A 15,715-nucleotide genomic window follows, 5' to 3' on the forward strand; every position below is an offset into this window, starting at 1 on the left:
CGCTGCTGAATTCACATAATTCTGACAAAAGAATCAGCCAAAGTTGCAGTATGCGTATTTGACTACATGATATTCAAACTGTTCATTTCCCAATACTAAATAAAGCACCTCAGAACGCTCAGAATGCACCATGGTTCTTCTAGTTTTCATAAGGGGCATGCTCCCGGACCCACCCTAGCACAATAATGAACCCACATGAATATAAGGCTAGGTACACCCATGGAAACACCGTCGATAATTATATTAGTACTGTTTATTATATAGGAATTATTAGTGTCTTAATCACATGTACAGAACAGATTAGCGCACTTCATGGAATTTGCTCGCGTGCCCAACTGGGTTCATTCAGCATAAACGCAAGAAAAATGCGATCAATCCTTAAATAAACCGTATGGTTCATATGGCCGTGCCTTAATATCATTAATAATATTAATTTATTTAAGGGAGATTAAATAAACAGATAATAAAATCAAAATGAATGACTTAACACTTGATATACAAATAGTTTATTTTCAATTGACAAGCAATATAGTTAACAGACATTTCACATGAACACATTACGATATCTGCTGATTTCTGAGCCCAGTTAGTAACAACATCACCATTTCAGCTTTGATTGGAAAACAAACCTGAACTTATTATGTGTTTAACATACTGTAGAACCACCAAAAGTTTCTGTTATATCCAAATGCTTTCAACACTGGCTAAAATATGTCAATTGCAAGATGCAAAATATATTGTTTTTAATTTCTCCTAATTTTAAAACTGAGAACAAATAAGAAGCAAAACAAGCAAAATGCTAAATCTGCATTATAAATGTTAAACACACATTAGTGGACTGAAACCAGATTATCTGAATAACATAGTGTGTTTGAATATTAATTCTACATTATGTTTAAAACACATTAGTCGACTGACACCAGACAATCCAGCATAGTGTGTTTTAATATTAATTCCACAATATGTCAAACACACAATGGTCTACAGGAATCAGATTTTCTGAATAACATAGTGTATTTTAATACTGTGTTTTCTAGTATGTTGAAAAATAAAAACGCCATCTCTAACAAGGCTGGCAATTAACTGAAAGGCTGAAATGTCAACCAACAAAAGTCTCATTTATCAAAAGAATTTACAGAAGATAATAATATTGCTTGCCTCAGCATCAGGTACCAAAACAAATCACCAAGTGAGCACCAAAAGCCATTGTAATATACATATTTACTTTTGGTGTTCAAGAGGAACAATCTTTGCAATCTTGCGCTGAAACATTTTTTCTTTGATGCTCGTACATCAAAAATAATAATAAAGGTTTAATTGGAAAAATAATAACAAAGGTCTAATTGGAAAATCAAATTAGATTTTAGCCAAATGACTGGTACATGAAATGACCTTATTGAGTTTCCTCCCAGAACTACTTTGATTTTTAACAGTAAAAGGGGCTTAATTGAGAGAAACAGTGAAATTATATTTTAATTAACTCACTGCTTTAAACGGTAAGTATATCAAGATTAAATCCTTCGTTATTTTCCAATTAACCACCGAAAAGCATGAAATAAAAAATAACAGTGTTTTTGTAGTAAAATTTTGATTTCAATATGATTAATAAAGATTAAATATTGCCATGTAAAACAGCAAACAGTAGTGATGAAGAACATCAGGTGTTGCAATCAAATTTTGATTTAAAGTTTGAATATATAATAATATTGTATAACAACGTGCATTAATGCTGTAGATAATTATATTCATATATACAGAATATAAACTTATAGTAAAATAACATATTCCCACTATTTACAATTCATGTCAAACAATTGTACCCTGTCATTACACACAAGAAAATAGACTATATAAGAAAAACAAAGAAACAAAATGTATAACAATATCAAGATAAAACATGAAAAAGTAATGTTATAAATATTCTTTTTAATTCCTACACAGAAGCACTTATGGAACAAAAGCACTGCAATCGAATATCAACAGTCATCTGGCAGTCAACCATCCAAAAGGGGTGTAACTCTGGCAGGTGACTTTATTACAGGGGCTCTTCTTCTCAGGGGCTCTGACAATTCTAAAGGGGTGTTACTCTGGCAGGTGTGTACTAAAGGGGTGTAACTGTGGCAGGTGATTATACTAAAGGGGCATAACTCTGATAGTTGACTATCATCAAGGGGTGACACTCTGGCAAGTTACTATTAAAAAAGGGGCATAAGTCTGGAAGATGACCATCCAAGGGGCATAACTCTGACAGGTGACTACCAAAATGGGACATTACTCTGACATTTGACTTTTAAAAAGGGTTATATCTATGGCAAATGACTATCAAAAAGGGGCTTAACTCTGCCAGGTGACTATCAAAAGGGTAATAACTCTGGAGGGTGACTGTCAAAAAGGGGCATAACTTTTGCAGATGACTATCAAAAAGGTGTATCACTCTGGCAGGTGGCTGTCGAAAAGATAGAAATAAAAACACTCAGGAGAACTGATATTAAAGTAGTTATTTGAAATATAACCTTCTGTTTTAATCACGGGGACATAATTAACATTTTATAGGGTTTTTCAGGAAAAAAGTTTGTGAAATTCAAACAAAATACTTCCTTTAATGATAAAATTTCATCAAAAGTCAAATAAGTCAATAAGAGCTCTATCCTAATAGATGTTAAAAAATGTGACGGAAAATTCTCTTGAACATGTATACCAAGTTCCATTTGAATATCTTGAACATTTTTTTATTTATGGACTATTTTAAGTTTCTGCACTGCATTAATGACACCATGGCTTTCACAATGCTTTGACTTTTTGCTTCATAAAACAAACCAGGTTATCATACACAATCTCAAACACAGTGGATTACACCATTCATACAAGCAATACAGTCACTATATCATACATGTCAAATAAAAGCAGAATTTAAGACATAAAACAATACATTTACAAAATGTTTGTTTGAAAATTTTGAAGAGTAAACTTCAATGGTATATTTTTCAAACACAATTTAGTAAGCTTTTTTGATAAGCTGGTTTATTCTACATCGATTCTTATTTAGGTGGTAAAAATAGAATTGTGTTTCCATCAAAAGAAAATAATAAAGATGATGAAAGTTTTTATAATATTCAGAAAAAGATATACTGATGAAAACTTCAGATTATTTGTAAATACAGATTATAAATGCATTGCAAGAATTATCTTGCACATTAAGACTTCCACTTAAAGTGGGTACAAATTACTGTACATAAAATGAGCACTAATAACACATGTTAACATACATAAATGCTTGTCAATGAAATATGACTTCATGATCAACAAATCAAGTTCTTACACTTATGTTTAGCATCAACTTGGCTGGGAACCATCCAGTTTAGCAGTCCCAAAAGTAGCCCATTAGGAGTAACCATTAGTTCAAATAGTCAAAAATAGTCAAAATGTTTATTTGTCAATGTCTTAGGTAAAAGAACATATAATTCCCATTTGTATACGGGGCTGGTAGCCACCACACATCTGCTTATCCTCCTTACACAATTTCTTTTTAATAACCTTATTACAAAAATGGACTACTTAACTGGAATTTAGCAAAAATAAATAAAAAGCCCTGCTATATGTAATTGAGAATTTGAGCAGGCCCAGAAAGCATTTTCACAGCACTGGGCTTTGGATTGAATTTCCACCACTAAAATGCTACAATAACATCTCCCAAATCTATGTGTGAAATATCAGAAAGCTCCTGACCCACTGTTTTTTTATACTTCCCTCTACTGACATTGGCAAGACTGTTTACATGAGGTAGTCTTCTATATTTCAGCACCAAATTGTCGGCAAGATTACTTGAAATCCAAATGCTGTATGTAGAATCAATGCATATGAAATAAGGAATTAAAATAACCATGTCTATATTCAGGTTTTACTTATTTAACGCTTCGGCCACACTATCACTGATCGCTAAACAAAATATAGCAGGATCAAGAATTTCAATAATTGAATATTAAGCGAATGCAACAAATTGAATTTAAAGTGTTACTTGCAAATTAAATAAACTTTGCCTCAACTGCACGGTAAAGCTCTTAATAGTTTTAAAATAGATGTTATAACTACTCAAAAATAGTGATTTAAAAAAAGTGATCATTCGATCCCTGCATTAGATATCGCATATATCATTTCTTAATAATTTTGTTAACAAGCTAAGCTATTACTTTTGTAGATAAAACACAGGAAGAAATGTATCTAATGGAAGCAATACATGTATGCATAATCCTACAGCAAATGGATATATACCACAATAGAACACAGCGAGATAATATTCCATAAAATATGTAAACTCAATCATTTCCAATCACAATGTTTTCAATTTCCATTAAAAAAAACACACACAAAAAAATGTTTTCTTGAAAAAAAAAATATATGTATTATATTGACTAGATTTATAATACTTTTAGTGCTGACCAGAAAACAAAAACTATGACAATACAATTAACTACAACAAGTTCTCTATTTAATCTCAACAAATTACCATATACCTGTAAAACAACACAGATTGATTGGCAAGTTTTTACATAAAACAATTAACTATGTTTGAGTATATCAGATTTGACAAGAATATAACTTAACAGACTAGTTTTCACTGATTTGAGTAATACTGTAGAAGTATTTCTACTTTTAATGCATTTGAGTATATTATCATTTATGACTAGAATAACACGATTGACTATCTATGTTTTCGAAAAACACTATTTCATAACTACAGCCAAAAGGCAGACAACAGCAACAATTCAATTTCTATCCTCAATGGTTTAACATTAAATAAATCTAGCGCCACATTAAAAAACATGTTTTAACATTATTTCAACAGTGAGATCACATTTGTTTCATGAAATTATAAAAGATTTAAAAATTGGCGAAACATGACATTACATTATCTAAGATTTTTACAGAGTAAATTCTATTTTAAAACAAAACTAAAGAAAAAAATGTGTGCGCCAAAATGTGAAAATCAAATTAGAATGGGAAAAAGACCATATCCATACAGGAATACTTTCAACAAAAAGAATATTTCTGACTTGTAAATTGCAAGAAAAGTAGCACATATTCCTAAAAAATTATATAATAAGTTTCCTGACAAAGTTAATGCCTGCTAGTTTATATAACACCCACCATCGCCAGGATACAGCGAATAATTACCATGAAGAATACATGTTGGCAAGATAGACAAACAAATTGAGCTTGAAAATGTAAAAGGAAATTGACAAAAAATAATCTAATAGTAATTTTAATGAACAGGGGCCGTATTCAGCAAGCATCTTAGTAACAACTTTCAACTTCGCCTTTTTCTAATATGAATTTTTAGAAACCGAACAATGTTTGTACAGCAAAAATATGAATTTTTTGACTAAATCTGATGAAAAGTAGCGGGTATTTACAATAATTGATGTCAAAAATTATGAAATTCTCACTAAGTTCAGTGGTCCAAATTAACACAAGCCCGCAAGCCCTGCACTGGTAAAATGACTTCCGGGCTTGTTCAAATTTTGAATTTTATATAGCATGGCTTGTTTAAAAATTTGATGCCAAGCTATAGTATAGGAATTCGGGCTTGTTCATCCAAAAGTCTAATTTCAATGATTGTAAGTTGAAAATATTCACTAAGATGCTTATTGAATACAGCAGCCACAGGAGTAGATTTTATTTACCTAAGCAATAAGCAACATAATAAGTGCTTTTGTTTTTTCTTAAAGTGCAAGGCCTTGTGCTGAAATACTGCAAGAAATATTGCAGGATGCTTTCAAACTAAGAGAAAGACAAAAATGAACCACATCTGGAAAATAATTATATTTATAATAGTAAATTAACACATTAATTATAATTCATAATTAAATATTTAATGAGATAACCATAACAATATAACTACAAGTAATAATTCTAATCTTTTGATTTTTTTTCTAACCTTTTGATTTTTTTTAAAAATACATGTATGTATGAAAGTTAGTTGTTATACTGAGCGAGATAAGTTTTAATTAAAAGCACCTGTATTTGATAAATGCTAAATACAATTTATTAAATAACAATAAAAAATAAAGAAAAACAACTGTAAATTTGCACGCAAAAATAGACTAGAAGTTATCTAAAAAGTTGACCAATATTTCCACATTGCACACAGAAATGACTCGCAAAAAAGAAAGAACAATTATAAATATGAACCCACATAACAATGAGTAATTTCTGACTAGAAAAAAAATGTAGTATAACAAATAAATTCTTCAATCTAAGTGTAATCTTGCACACATTGAAAAAGAAATTTAGCAATGTTTACAAAAATATCTGACATACCAACAATGTAAGTCCAGAAAACAACAAAATGACAAGTTTGTACAATATATCTGAAGATTGTCAGTACACATATCTGCTCATTTAAATCTACGCTTAAATATGAAACAATGGCTGAAATTGAGCCAATCTAAATAACGGAAATCCCATAAGAAGACAATTCAAGTGTACATTAAAACTGTTCCCCTTCCTTATACCAATCATCTTAAGATGTCTTCAAATTGACTTTTGTACACTTGTATCCGTGATTATTCCACACTATGACCAAGGTGGTCTGCTGATTCTTGCTCTGTGTCTTTTAACTGCTTCTTTTTCTTGAGGTGAGCAACAATAGCCTTTATTCCTTCTGCAACTTCATATTTCCTAGCCATGGAACCATTTCCTGCCTTGAGGGTGGCAGAATCATTGTTGAGCTGAATTTCTGCTTCATTTTCTATTGACTTACTTTCTATATCATTGTATGCAGATTTTAACATTTCAGCCGATTCATTCTGTATGTCCATACCTTTAGTTTTGATTACCTCTGGCAGATTTGAAGCTTCTTTAACCTGGATGTTCTCTTTGGCTGCTGATCTTGCCAACTCGGACAGAATACTCGAAGCTGATTGGTCAATGCTGATATCCGCATTCACAGATTGGTCAGGATCTGAGGAGGCCTCCAATGATTGGTCGAGAGTGTAATTGAACTCTCCAGGTGAAATGCTGTGGCTATCAGATAATGCTGACTGGTCTGTGTTTACTGGACCTCCATAAAGCTCTCGACTAGCCCCCGTGAGCAAGAGAGATTCGGGGCAAAACTCTACACCTTTGTGATGCTTATTAAGGTGATCAATGCAGTGGTACTTTCGAATAAAGCCTTTTAAGCAGACTGGGCATTTATGGGGCCGCTCCATCGTATGCAGCTTCATATGGCGTCTGTAACTTGTCAAATGAGATAGTTCCCTCTTGCAAACATCACAAGCATACACCAGACGTCCCCCAGATTCAAATGTCCTCATGTGAAGGTTATCTTTTGTAGAGTTTGTCGGAGTAGATGGAGATTCTTCGAGACCCAGCAGTGATGTGGCTTTGTCTTTCGTCTTGGATTTCTTAACTGGATTTTTCCTCTGCTTGTACCTGGGATAGTTGTCGGAATCGTAAAAACCTGAGAGGACAGGGTTTTCTGAGCTTTGAGGAAATGTTTCAAAATTTTCTTCAAGATTCTGTGGCAAATTCAAAACTTGCTGCTCCTCATTTTTCGCGGAATCATTTCCAGTCATGTAAGCACCAAACTGATACAAAGGCTGCTCGTACAGCGACCTCAAGATGCTGGATTTTGTAGGTAAGTTTTCTTCATTTGTTTTCGGCAATGGCTGAACCTCTTCCTTCTCATAAGTTTCTTCTTTAATATGCTTACTCAGTGGGCTTGTCTTCTTTCTTATATTACCCAGCGGAATAAGGGACATTGGCCGATTGATTATACTTTGTTGAGGCGATGTTTGCTCACTTGGCGATAAGCTCTCAGAGTTCCGACCTGAAATACTGTCCGACAAGTCTCCATTTTCACTCATAATAGTGAACTCATCCACTGGCTCAGTTTTAATCCAGACAGACGATGTTGAGCCCTTGTTAATCTGTTTTTCAATCTGACTAGAAATACTCTTGAAGATCTGCCCAACTGAGAACTTTTGTTTCGAAGATTTTCCAACAGCATCTGTATCGTATTTGCCGAACTGGTTAACAGTTCCATCTGAAATGGAGATTATCAAGTATGTATTTTCTTTAATTGAAGAGCTCAATCAAATTATGGTATTGTGAAATCATTAATATTTGTAAGACATTAATAGCGCATGGTTTTGCAGACGATTTAGGATCCCAGTGTTGATTTTTTTTAAAAAAATGAAAATACACGAAATTAAGTACTCACAAAATTGTCCTTTTTTCCAAAAACCACTTAATTTCAAGCCCACGAACATAATGATTTCACAGTATTTTTAAAATGATTTCAAGATTTACTGCAAAGTTTTTTAACACACACAATTCTACTCAGGAATTAACTGTTGAAACATAATACGAGCAATCATATTGAAAACATTCAAACTTCAGTAATAAAGGACCGATCTTTAAAGGTTATTGTATGGAAGAAATGCAGTAATGTTCAGTGTTTTAAATGACAGAAAGAGGCAAATAAGAGCAATAGTCCTTCAGCAGCCAATTGTACAAGTTGTCTAGCTAGTTTGCACGCTCAAATGATTTGATAATAGTACTAGTTGCTAAACTTTGACCAACCAAAGAATAAACCAGTTTAATGTTATTGGCTGCTGAAATTTTGTATTTCTAAATCTTATCCACCAAATAATGATGAGTTTGGATAATATTTTCATTTTTCATACATGAAAGAAAAAACTTAAAATAATCAATGGGGTATTTACCAGACTGGTTTACAGAATCAATATCAGCACTTCTAGACTGGTTCATAAAACATTTATCAAAGTGAGCAGTCTGGTCAGATTTCCCATGTAACGAATGAGGGTGTGTCGACTTCCTCTTATGATGGTGGGTGTGGGTACCAGTATCAGGGGTCAGGGGCCGCTTTCTGGGGTTCATTTGGGGACCTGGGGATGGCCCCTCTCTCTCATTTTCTTTAAAAACTGTAATATGATAAGAACAATTTTTTAGTCAATATAAAATCATCAAGACATACAAATAAAATTATAACTACTAGGTATGTTATTTATCCAATTTTGTTTTAGGTGGACCAACATTATGAATAAACAAAAGAGGAACAATGCAAAGCATATAAATGCAAATGCCACTATAATTTTTTCAGATGGCAAAATAGTTTTTGAAAACATGAAGTTCCATTTGAATATCATAAACACCTTAAGTTCAATTTATATTTTTTGTACTACAGTTGTTAAACAAGCACTACATATTGATTGCTATGGTTGGCAAGATATTTTGCAAGAGCGTGGTCTTATGCTGTAGAGGAAACCAGAGTAACAAATTGAAACTCATTTGATACGCTTGGTGACTAACTCATACTCTTTGTGAAACTCATTTGATATGCTTGGTGAACAAAAACATTTCTTAAGTTATGGCCAAAGTATTTTTTTGCACAAGCCAAGAGCACCGCAAAAATGACAAAAACCTACCTGTTTCTGGCTCCTGAAGAACCACAGCATGGTTCTGAAGTCCTACAATAAAACAAGCACAATATTATTGATTTATCATTTAATAAAAAGCCAAGAAACTTGACTCAATGTCTAATTGTTCTTGAGACTGATATACTGACATGCAAGGACATACCAGGAAGAACCAAGCACAAACAAGAGCACCACAGATCAAACATTGTTATTTTTCACTCAAAAATGGGCATGACTCGACTATTAGTTTCACCAGAGTACTGGGCCTTGCTCAACATGTGTGCATTATCCTCTGCAATATGTGTACAAAATTCCCTTTGATCATCTTAACAGATTTTGAGTAATGTAAATGATTTTGTTCGTCAGGGCCAACACCAAGGCTATCACAATGCCTCAGCTTTATTTTCTTCAATCAAAAAGCTAAAAATTAGATCTCAAGTCAATTGAAATGGTACGGTACTTAACCATGATAAGATCCTTGTGCAAGCAATCAAGCACTAGGGTACTCGAAAACATTGACATTTATAACTATTAAAGCAATAAAATACATGTACAAACAGACTCAGCATTAGGAGTAAGAACTAGCTACAAGCATCAAACCCGGGAATTATAGTAACATTTGTACTCCCACAGTTACTGGTATGCAAATAAAAACATGGAACAAACCTGAACAGAACTGCGAAAAGCTTGTGCACAGACTGAGGATGTGATCTTCCCGATCATCAAGGTATTCCTGTCCTAGGAACGAGCCTAGGTGTGAGTATGTACCCTCAGTTAGGTTTGTACTGATCACAATCGACTCTTCCCCTGTCACAGCAGCAAGTTTCTGCAGCTATACAAATAAAATTAAACAGGAATTACACAATATGATTTCTTTTGATGACAATATTTAAAATCAATGATGGTTATCCTTTTTTTATTTAAAAAATTATTTCCTTTAAATTATTCTTTCTTCTTTCTACACTCTTATAAATATTTGTAAGTTTTGGTCATTTCACCTGGCTCACTTTGATTGGATACCAAAATTAAGGAAATTAATGGTCTTATATTTCTGGCATTTTAGTCTTTATAGGTACCCAATATATCCATTGGTGTGTGCGGAAGGACACACAGATGGGCTGTCAGAGATACTTATTATGTGACCATTCAAGGCAAACATGTATTAAGAAAATGCAACTTACCAAGGACTTAATTTCACACCATATCACAGACTTTACTGCAGTCTTATACTCCGTACTGTCTTCTGGAGAGCTGCCGCCCGGATCTTCCCTCCTCAGCCGCATGATGGCAAGATGTGGCCCACACAGTCATACAATGAATGTGCTCTAAATCATTGGAAACCTAAAACATGTTCAAACATAAATGTTTAGGCTTATGTTCACTTACCTATAATTTCAAATCAAGTTCCTTGCTTCGGTTGAAGGCTTAAAATAAGTTAAACTATTTTCAAATTTGTTATTACATTGTTGGGACAAGTGTGAGGTTATGGACATACAAACTAGCTAAAGCCCCCAGTAGACTCGTGCTCCGGTGAATGCGTGTTTTACTGACTGTTGCAAGGTTGTAATCCCATCATTTATTGGTACGTTTATTTTGATGTGTGTGTGTGGTCTGTTTGTTGTGTATGTTTTGCTCATGCATTTGTGTCAGTAGTTCATTATGGTTTTGGCACTTGTCATGTGCCTCTTAACAGGTTTTTTTTTAAATAAATTTTGGACTACTGGGCTGGTCCCTGTAGTTATCATTGTATTATTAATATGTTCAACTATAACCAGTACTGGAACTAGCAAAACAGGCTAAATGACTGATTTAGCAATCTTCCATGGCCAAAAAAGCTTGTTCATAACATTTTTATTATTAGTTTGTTTTCTTATTTGAGTTTATCAAGATCTGCCCGCGCCCATTGGCTGCATTATGGCTTGACCTTGTTGTGACGCCATCACGACTTAAATTGTATTTAAATGCCATAAGTGACATGAGATAGAAGTGACAGCAATTCGCAGTCAAATCAAGACATTGGAAGACTTGAAGAAACAGAGTGAGATACAAGAAATCCGGGTGCGATACCCTAGCTCTTTGCGAAGAGACATCTTGGTTCTTTAACGTGCTCGGTGTAAAGCACCTATACACAGGATACAACTCTCCTGGGTTGAACCAGTACTGAGTACACCACTTTTCCAAGCACTACCCTTTAAATGCCGAGCGCCAGGCAAGGGAACTACTTGTACCAGCTTTTAACGTCTTTTGGTATGACGCGGCCTGGTATCGAACCCAAGACCTCCCGCTACGTAGGCGGACGCCTTAACCACAAGGCCTTTTATTAGGGCTTAAGCCCGGTTTTAAAAATTGGCAGGATGCTGCTAAAGAGGGACTGTGATGCTAAGGGGGGAATATGGCAGGTTTCAACTGCTAACTATGTAAATTGGCTACTATAGCAGTTACTACTTACCTATAGATAACATCAAAAGGTAAGAGTATAAACTTCACCTTGGAAGCGTAAACATTGTGAAATTCCTTTCCAAATAATCATTTATCTGCAAAAGAGAATGACTCCCAGTATAATATGTGAGCAGGCCACATGGCAACCAAATGAATGTGAAAGGGCATTTATTTCGCAGTGACCCACTGTAAAAGAAACATAATATTCCTATGGATATGAGATCAAATACTGTAGCGTGTGTGAGTAAGAACCAGCTGCCCAGTCAATTCAGTTGGACAAAGCGCCATGCTAGTCAAAGTTTTAAGCTCTACACTGGACACACTTATTATCCCAGTTTACTTAAATTGTGTCAAAAGTAATGCACCAGTTAATTGTAACCAACGCCCCCCCCCCCCACTAGGTCTGGGGAATAGCGAGGACTCTGACTTTCGGTCCAGCCATTCCCAGGTAAAATCCCTGCTGTGACAAACTGCTGGTAAAATCCCTGCAAAATTCCCCCGCACCCCGCGGTAGCAGGTAAGGCCCATAACCCACTATTTTCGCCCAAAAACAAAACCACTTGGCAGTGCGGGGGCCATCTGCAAGGTAAAAAACACAATCCATTCTCCCGGCTATACCCCTTGACCTGGGCGGCAGTGGTTACAATTGACAGGTGAATAAATAAACGCAACAGTGGTGAGAGGAGTATAGAGTGTGAGAGTGAGAACCAGCTGCTTGGTTAGCGCAAATCCTTTAAGCATTTTGCTGATAGTATGGTTGTGGGTTCGAGTCTCATACTGGGAGCACTTTTCCTCCATGGTCAACTTGAATACTATTTTCTAGTAAGAAATTTATGTACATCTAACTTGCAATCATCAGATCAAACAACTGTGACCAGAAGAAAAAAGGCAATCAACATGATATTGGATATCATTCCCGTAAACAGATAAGCTGCTGTTGATGACGTTGGGCGACAGCCTGGGGCTATGGGCTGTCTCAAATGCAATAAATAAACAATTATTGTTCAAAAGCCTTAAAATATAAGTTTTCTTGATATATAAAATAACCTTTTATAAGAGCATGTTGTTTCCTGGTCTCGAAAACGCATCGAACATGTGTCATTTAAATTCAGTGGAAAATTCTCATTTTTTTCTCTTTTTTCCTTAAAATAAATATTAGTCGTAGAATTGGCAATGCCATCAAAGGACAACGAAACACATTACACGATATAACAATTAAATGACTAAGCCTCGGTTACTCCACTTTCAGCACAATCACATTCACTGCTCTTTAAGACCATTAAATATAATATTAAGAAATATAAGTGAAATCGACTTTAAATGTATTAAGAAACGTTCCCCAAGGATTTGTTTCTATATCTGCTATATCTACATTTTGCCATTTTTATGCCACAAAGATTTGGTGCAGCATAATTATGTACAATACCATGCACTTGCCTTCACAATGAAATAACTGTTCTTGTTGTTGAAGTTCTTTAGATATTAATGCTAAAATAGCAATGTGTTAGTAAGTTATAGCAATCGACTATCTCTCAAACTTTTCGCCATAAAATACAAAAAAAAGTTGAAAAAATGAATATGGTCTGACCAGAGTTGTAAGTTTAAAAATAATAAAAGTGAACATAAATATGTAACATTACTAATGTATCAGGAAGTTGGTCCCATCTGATATTACGTTCAATCAAGTCAGAATATATTGGTCGTTTTGGTGGGAGCGAGACAGATCAGCCCCTTACCAAACCGATTTACCAGACATTTTAGCCCTGCCAAATCGGCACCTAAAAATATTGACTCGAGATCTTTCGGCCCCTTACTGATTTTCAACAAAGATATTTAGGCCTCTTATTTTTTCATATAATGAAAACAGTAGAAATGTTCAACAAAATCAATATAACTTGTAACGAGATTTGTAATTCAACATTAAATACATACAGTAATGTATAAATTGATTTATAATACCATGTCAGACACATGTTTATTTTATAATGCCGACACATGACAGAGGTGTTTTATTATGCCGACAAACGTACGGAAGTATCTTTTATGACCACAGTATGGCGTTAGGGACCCAGTCGTAAATATTTGATATATTTTGGTACTGTCAATGACAACAGCTTTGATGAAACCTCATATGTATCATTTATGTTTTAAATCTAATATATATTAAAGGTAATAAATGGAGTTATAATTATTGGTAAGCTCGCTGTCTGTGTATGAATTAGTAACTCACTTAATTTGCAGAAATTAATATACGTTAAACCCGTAAAACATATATACTTGAATTGAGACTGAAATATATGTTTATAAAAAATCATCTTTAATTACCTGTCAAAATATTATGAAATTAAAGACACTAATTCATTCATGCTGCTTCATGAACGTCTTGTTCACACCCATAACACCTACAGTATGCTTGAGAAAAGATGCATTGATCAAAGACATTTTTTCTTTCTTTTTTAATTGATCTATATCTCTTCAACAGTTCAAACAAATACGTATTTATATAACATGTTTAATTTATAAAAGAAAATAAGGGCCGAAACGTCTCCGTAATCAGGAGCCGACAAATCTACAGGCTGGGACCGATTCGGTAAGGGGCCGAAAAGGTTGCCGTTTCAACAAGGGGCCGATTTGTCTGGTAACTGTTTTGATGTTTTGACGTCTCACCGTAAAAAAGAAAACAAAGATGTCTGCCTATCTCAATCAAGACAATAAACCATTAAAAAAGGCTAGACTCGGTCCTCCAGACGTTTATCCACAAGATCCAAAACAGAAAGAGGTAAGGGAACTTTCTTCACATGTATGCGTATTAAGCTGCGTGTATGCTAATCAATTATTAACGCAATCTGGTAGTATATCGGTCAAGCTATACACTCGCCGACTCGGACAATATTTTTATGAGGTGGAATAATATAGCATTATTTTAACTAAGTTGTACTGTACTGTAAGTGGGTAGACACTAGTCACCCAGTGAGACCAGACGTTTGAATCATGCTAGTGTTCAAGCTAGTACAATTTTTTCTTTACTATGCCAGACTCGTGACGTCCACCATCCAAGCAAAAAGTAACGAAAAGTCCTTGCGCAGAGAATCATCGCGGCCACAATTTTGCAATTATCTCCGTTATACATTCACATTTCAACGAAAATATTACTGCCTACTATTAAACACACATTTATTTATGTCATCATACCAAAAAAACATGTTCAGATATCATAAAACACTTACATGTGTCGATTGTTTATCAAGTATCTGTAAATCTGGGACAAATCTATCTATCTATCTCTGTTTAATGTCAACTCCTCTTCCGAGTGTTACTGACATGAACAGTGCGCGCCGGCTTGTTAGTGAAAAAAAATTAAACACTGATGAGGCAAATCACATCAGAAATTGGTGAACTGGTAAAAGGATAAAAACGCTGCTCGCTTATCTAATGCTTAATGGTTGCCACAGCCAGCTTGAATGTGTCAGTGGTGGGGATAGTGACAATATGATTTGGCAAACTGTTCCAAAACACAACCGAGTGAGGATAGAATGAAAATTTGTGATAGTCAGTTTTTACTTGAATTTGTTTGAAACATAGTGGTTGCATTAGTCTGGTAAATCTTATTGGTGTTTGAATATAAGATGGCAGCATAATAGCAACATGATGATGGTATATATGTTGTAAAACATTACAAGTCAGGAATCTAGTCTACGTTGTTCAAGTGAGCGCCAACCAAGACTTTCCTGCATGTTTGTAACACTGGAGAAAGGACAGATTGTGCACATGTATAATGGTATTCGTGACCCAGAATATATTTATGTGAAAATAACGACTCTAAGTCTAATGACAAA

General features: G+C 34.5%; 2 protein-coding genes across 3 annotated transcripts in view; one reads left to right on the top strand and one right to left on the bottom strand.

Annotated features, from left to right (window-relative positions):
- Positions 1 to 494: 494 nt before the first annotated feature.
- LOC128220362 (zinc finger E-box-binding homeobox 1-like) lies at positions 495 to 13,051 on the bottom strand. The gene is made up of 6 exons (XM_052928725.1): positions 12,927 to 13,051; positions 10,622 to 10,781; positions 10,107 to 10,272; positions 9,450 to 9,491; positions 8,727 to 8,945; positions 495 to 8,044 (listed from the first exon to the last, which is right to left on the bottom strand). The coding sequence occupies exons 2-6, from the start codon at positions 10,721 to 10,723 to the stop codon at positions 6,564 to 6,566; spliced, it is 2,010 nt and encodes a 669-aa protein (XP_052784685.1). The 5' UTR covers positions 10,724 to 10,781; positions 12,927 to 13,051; the 3' UTR covers positions 495 to 6,563.
- Positions 13,052 to 14,523: 1,472 nt separating this feature from the next.
- The window catches only part of LOC128219865 (mediator of RNA polymerase II transcription subunit 12-like protein), a 51,912-nt gene continuing 50,720 nt past the window's right edge, over positions 14,524 to 15,715 (top strand). The window contains exon 1 of one of the 2 annotated variants that reach the window (XM_052927995.1): positions 14,524 to 14,658. In XM_052927995.1, the coding sequence (XP_052783955.1) occupies positions 14,566 to 14,658 (93 nt within the window). In that variant the 5' untranslated portion in view covers positions 14,524 to 14,565. The remainder of the gene's footprint in view (positions 14,659 to 15,715) is intronic. The other variant, XM_052927996.1, reaches the window with a different exon arrangement.

This window comes from Mya arenaria, chromosome 15, assembly GCF_026914265.1.
Source record: "Mya arenaria isolate MELC-2E11 chromosome 15, ASM2691426v1".
NCBI lineage: Eukaryota > Metazoa > Mollusca > Bivalvia > Myida > Myidae > Mya > Mya arenaria.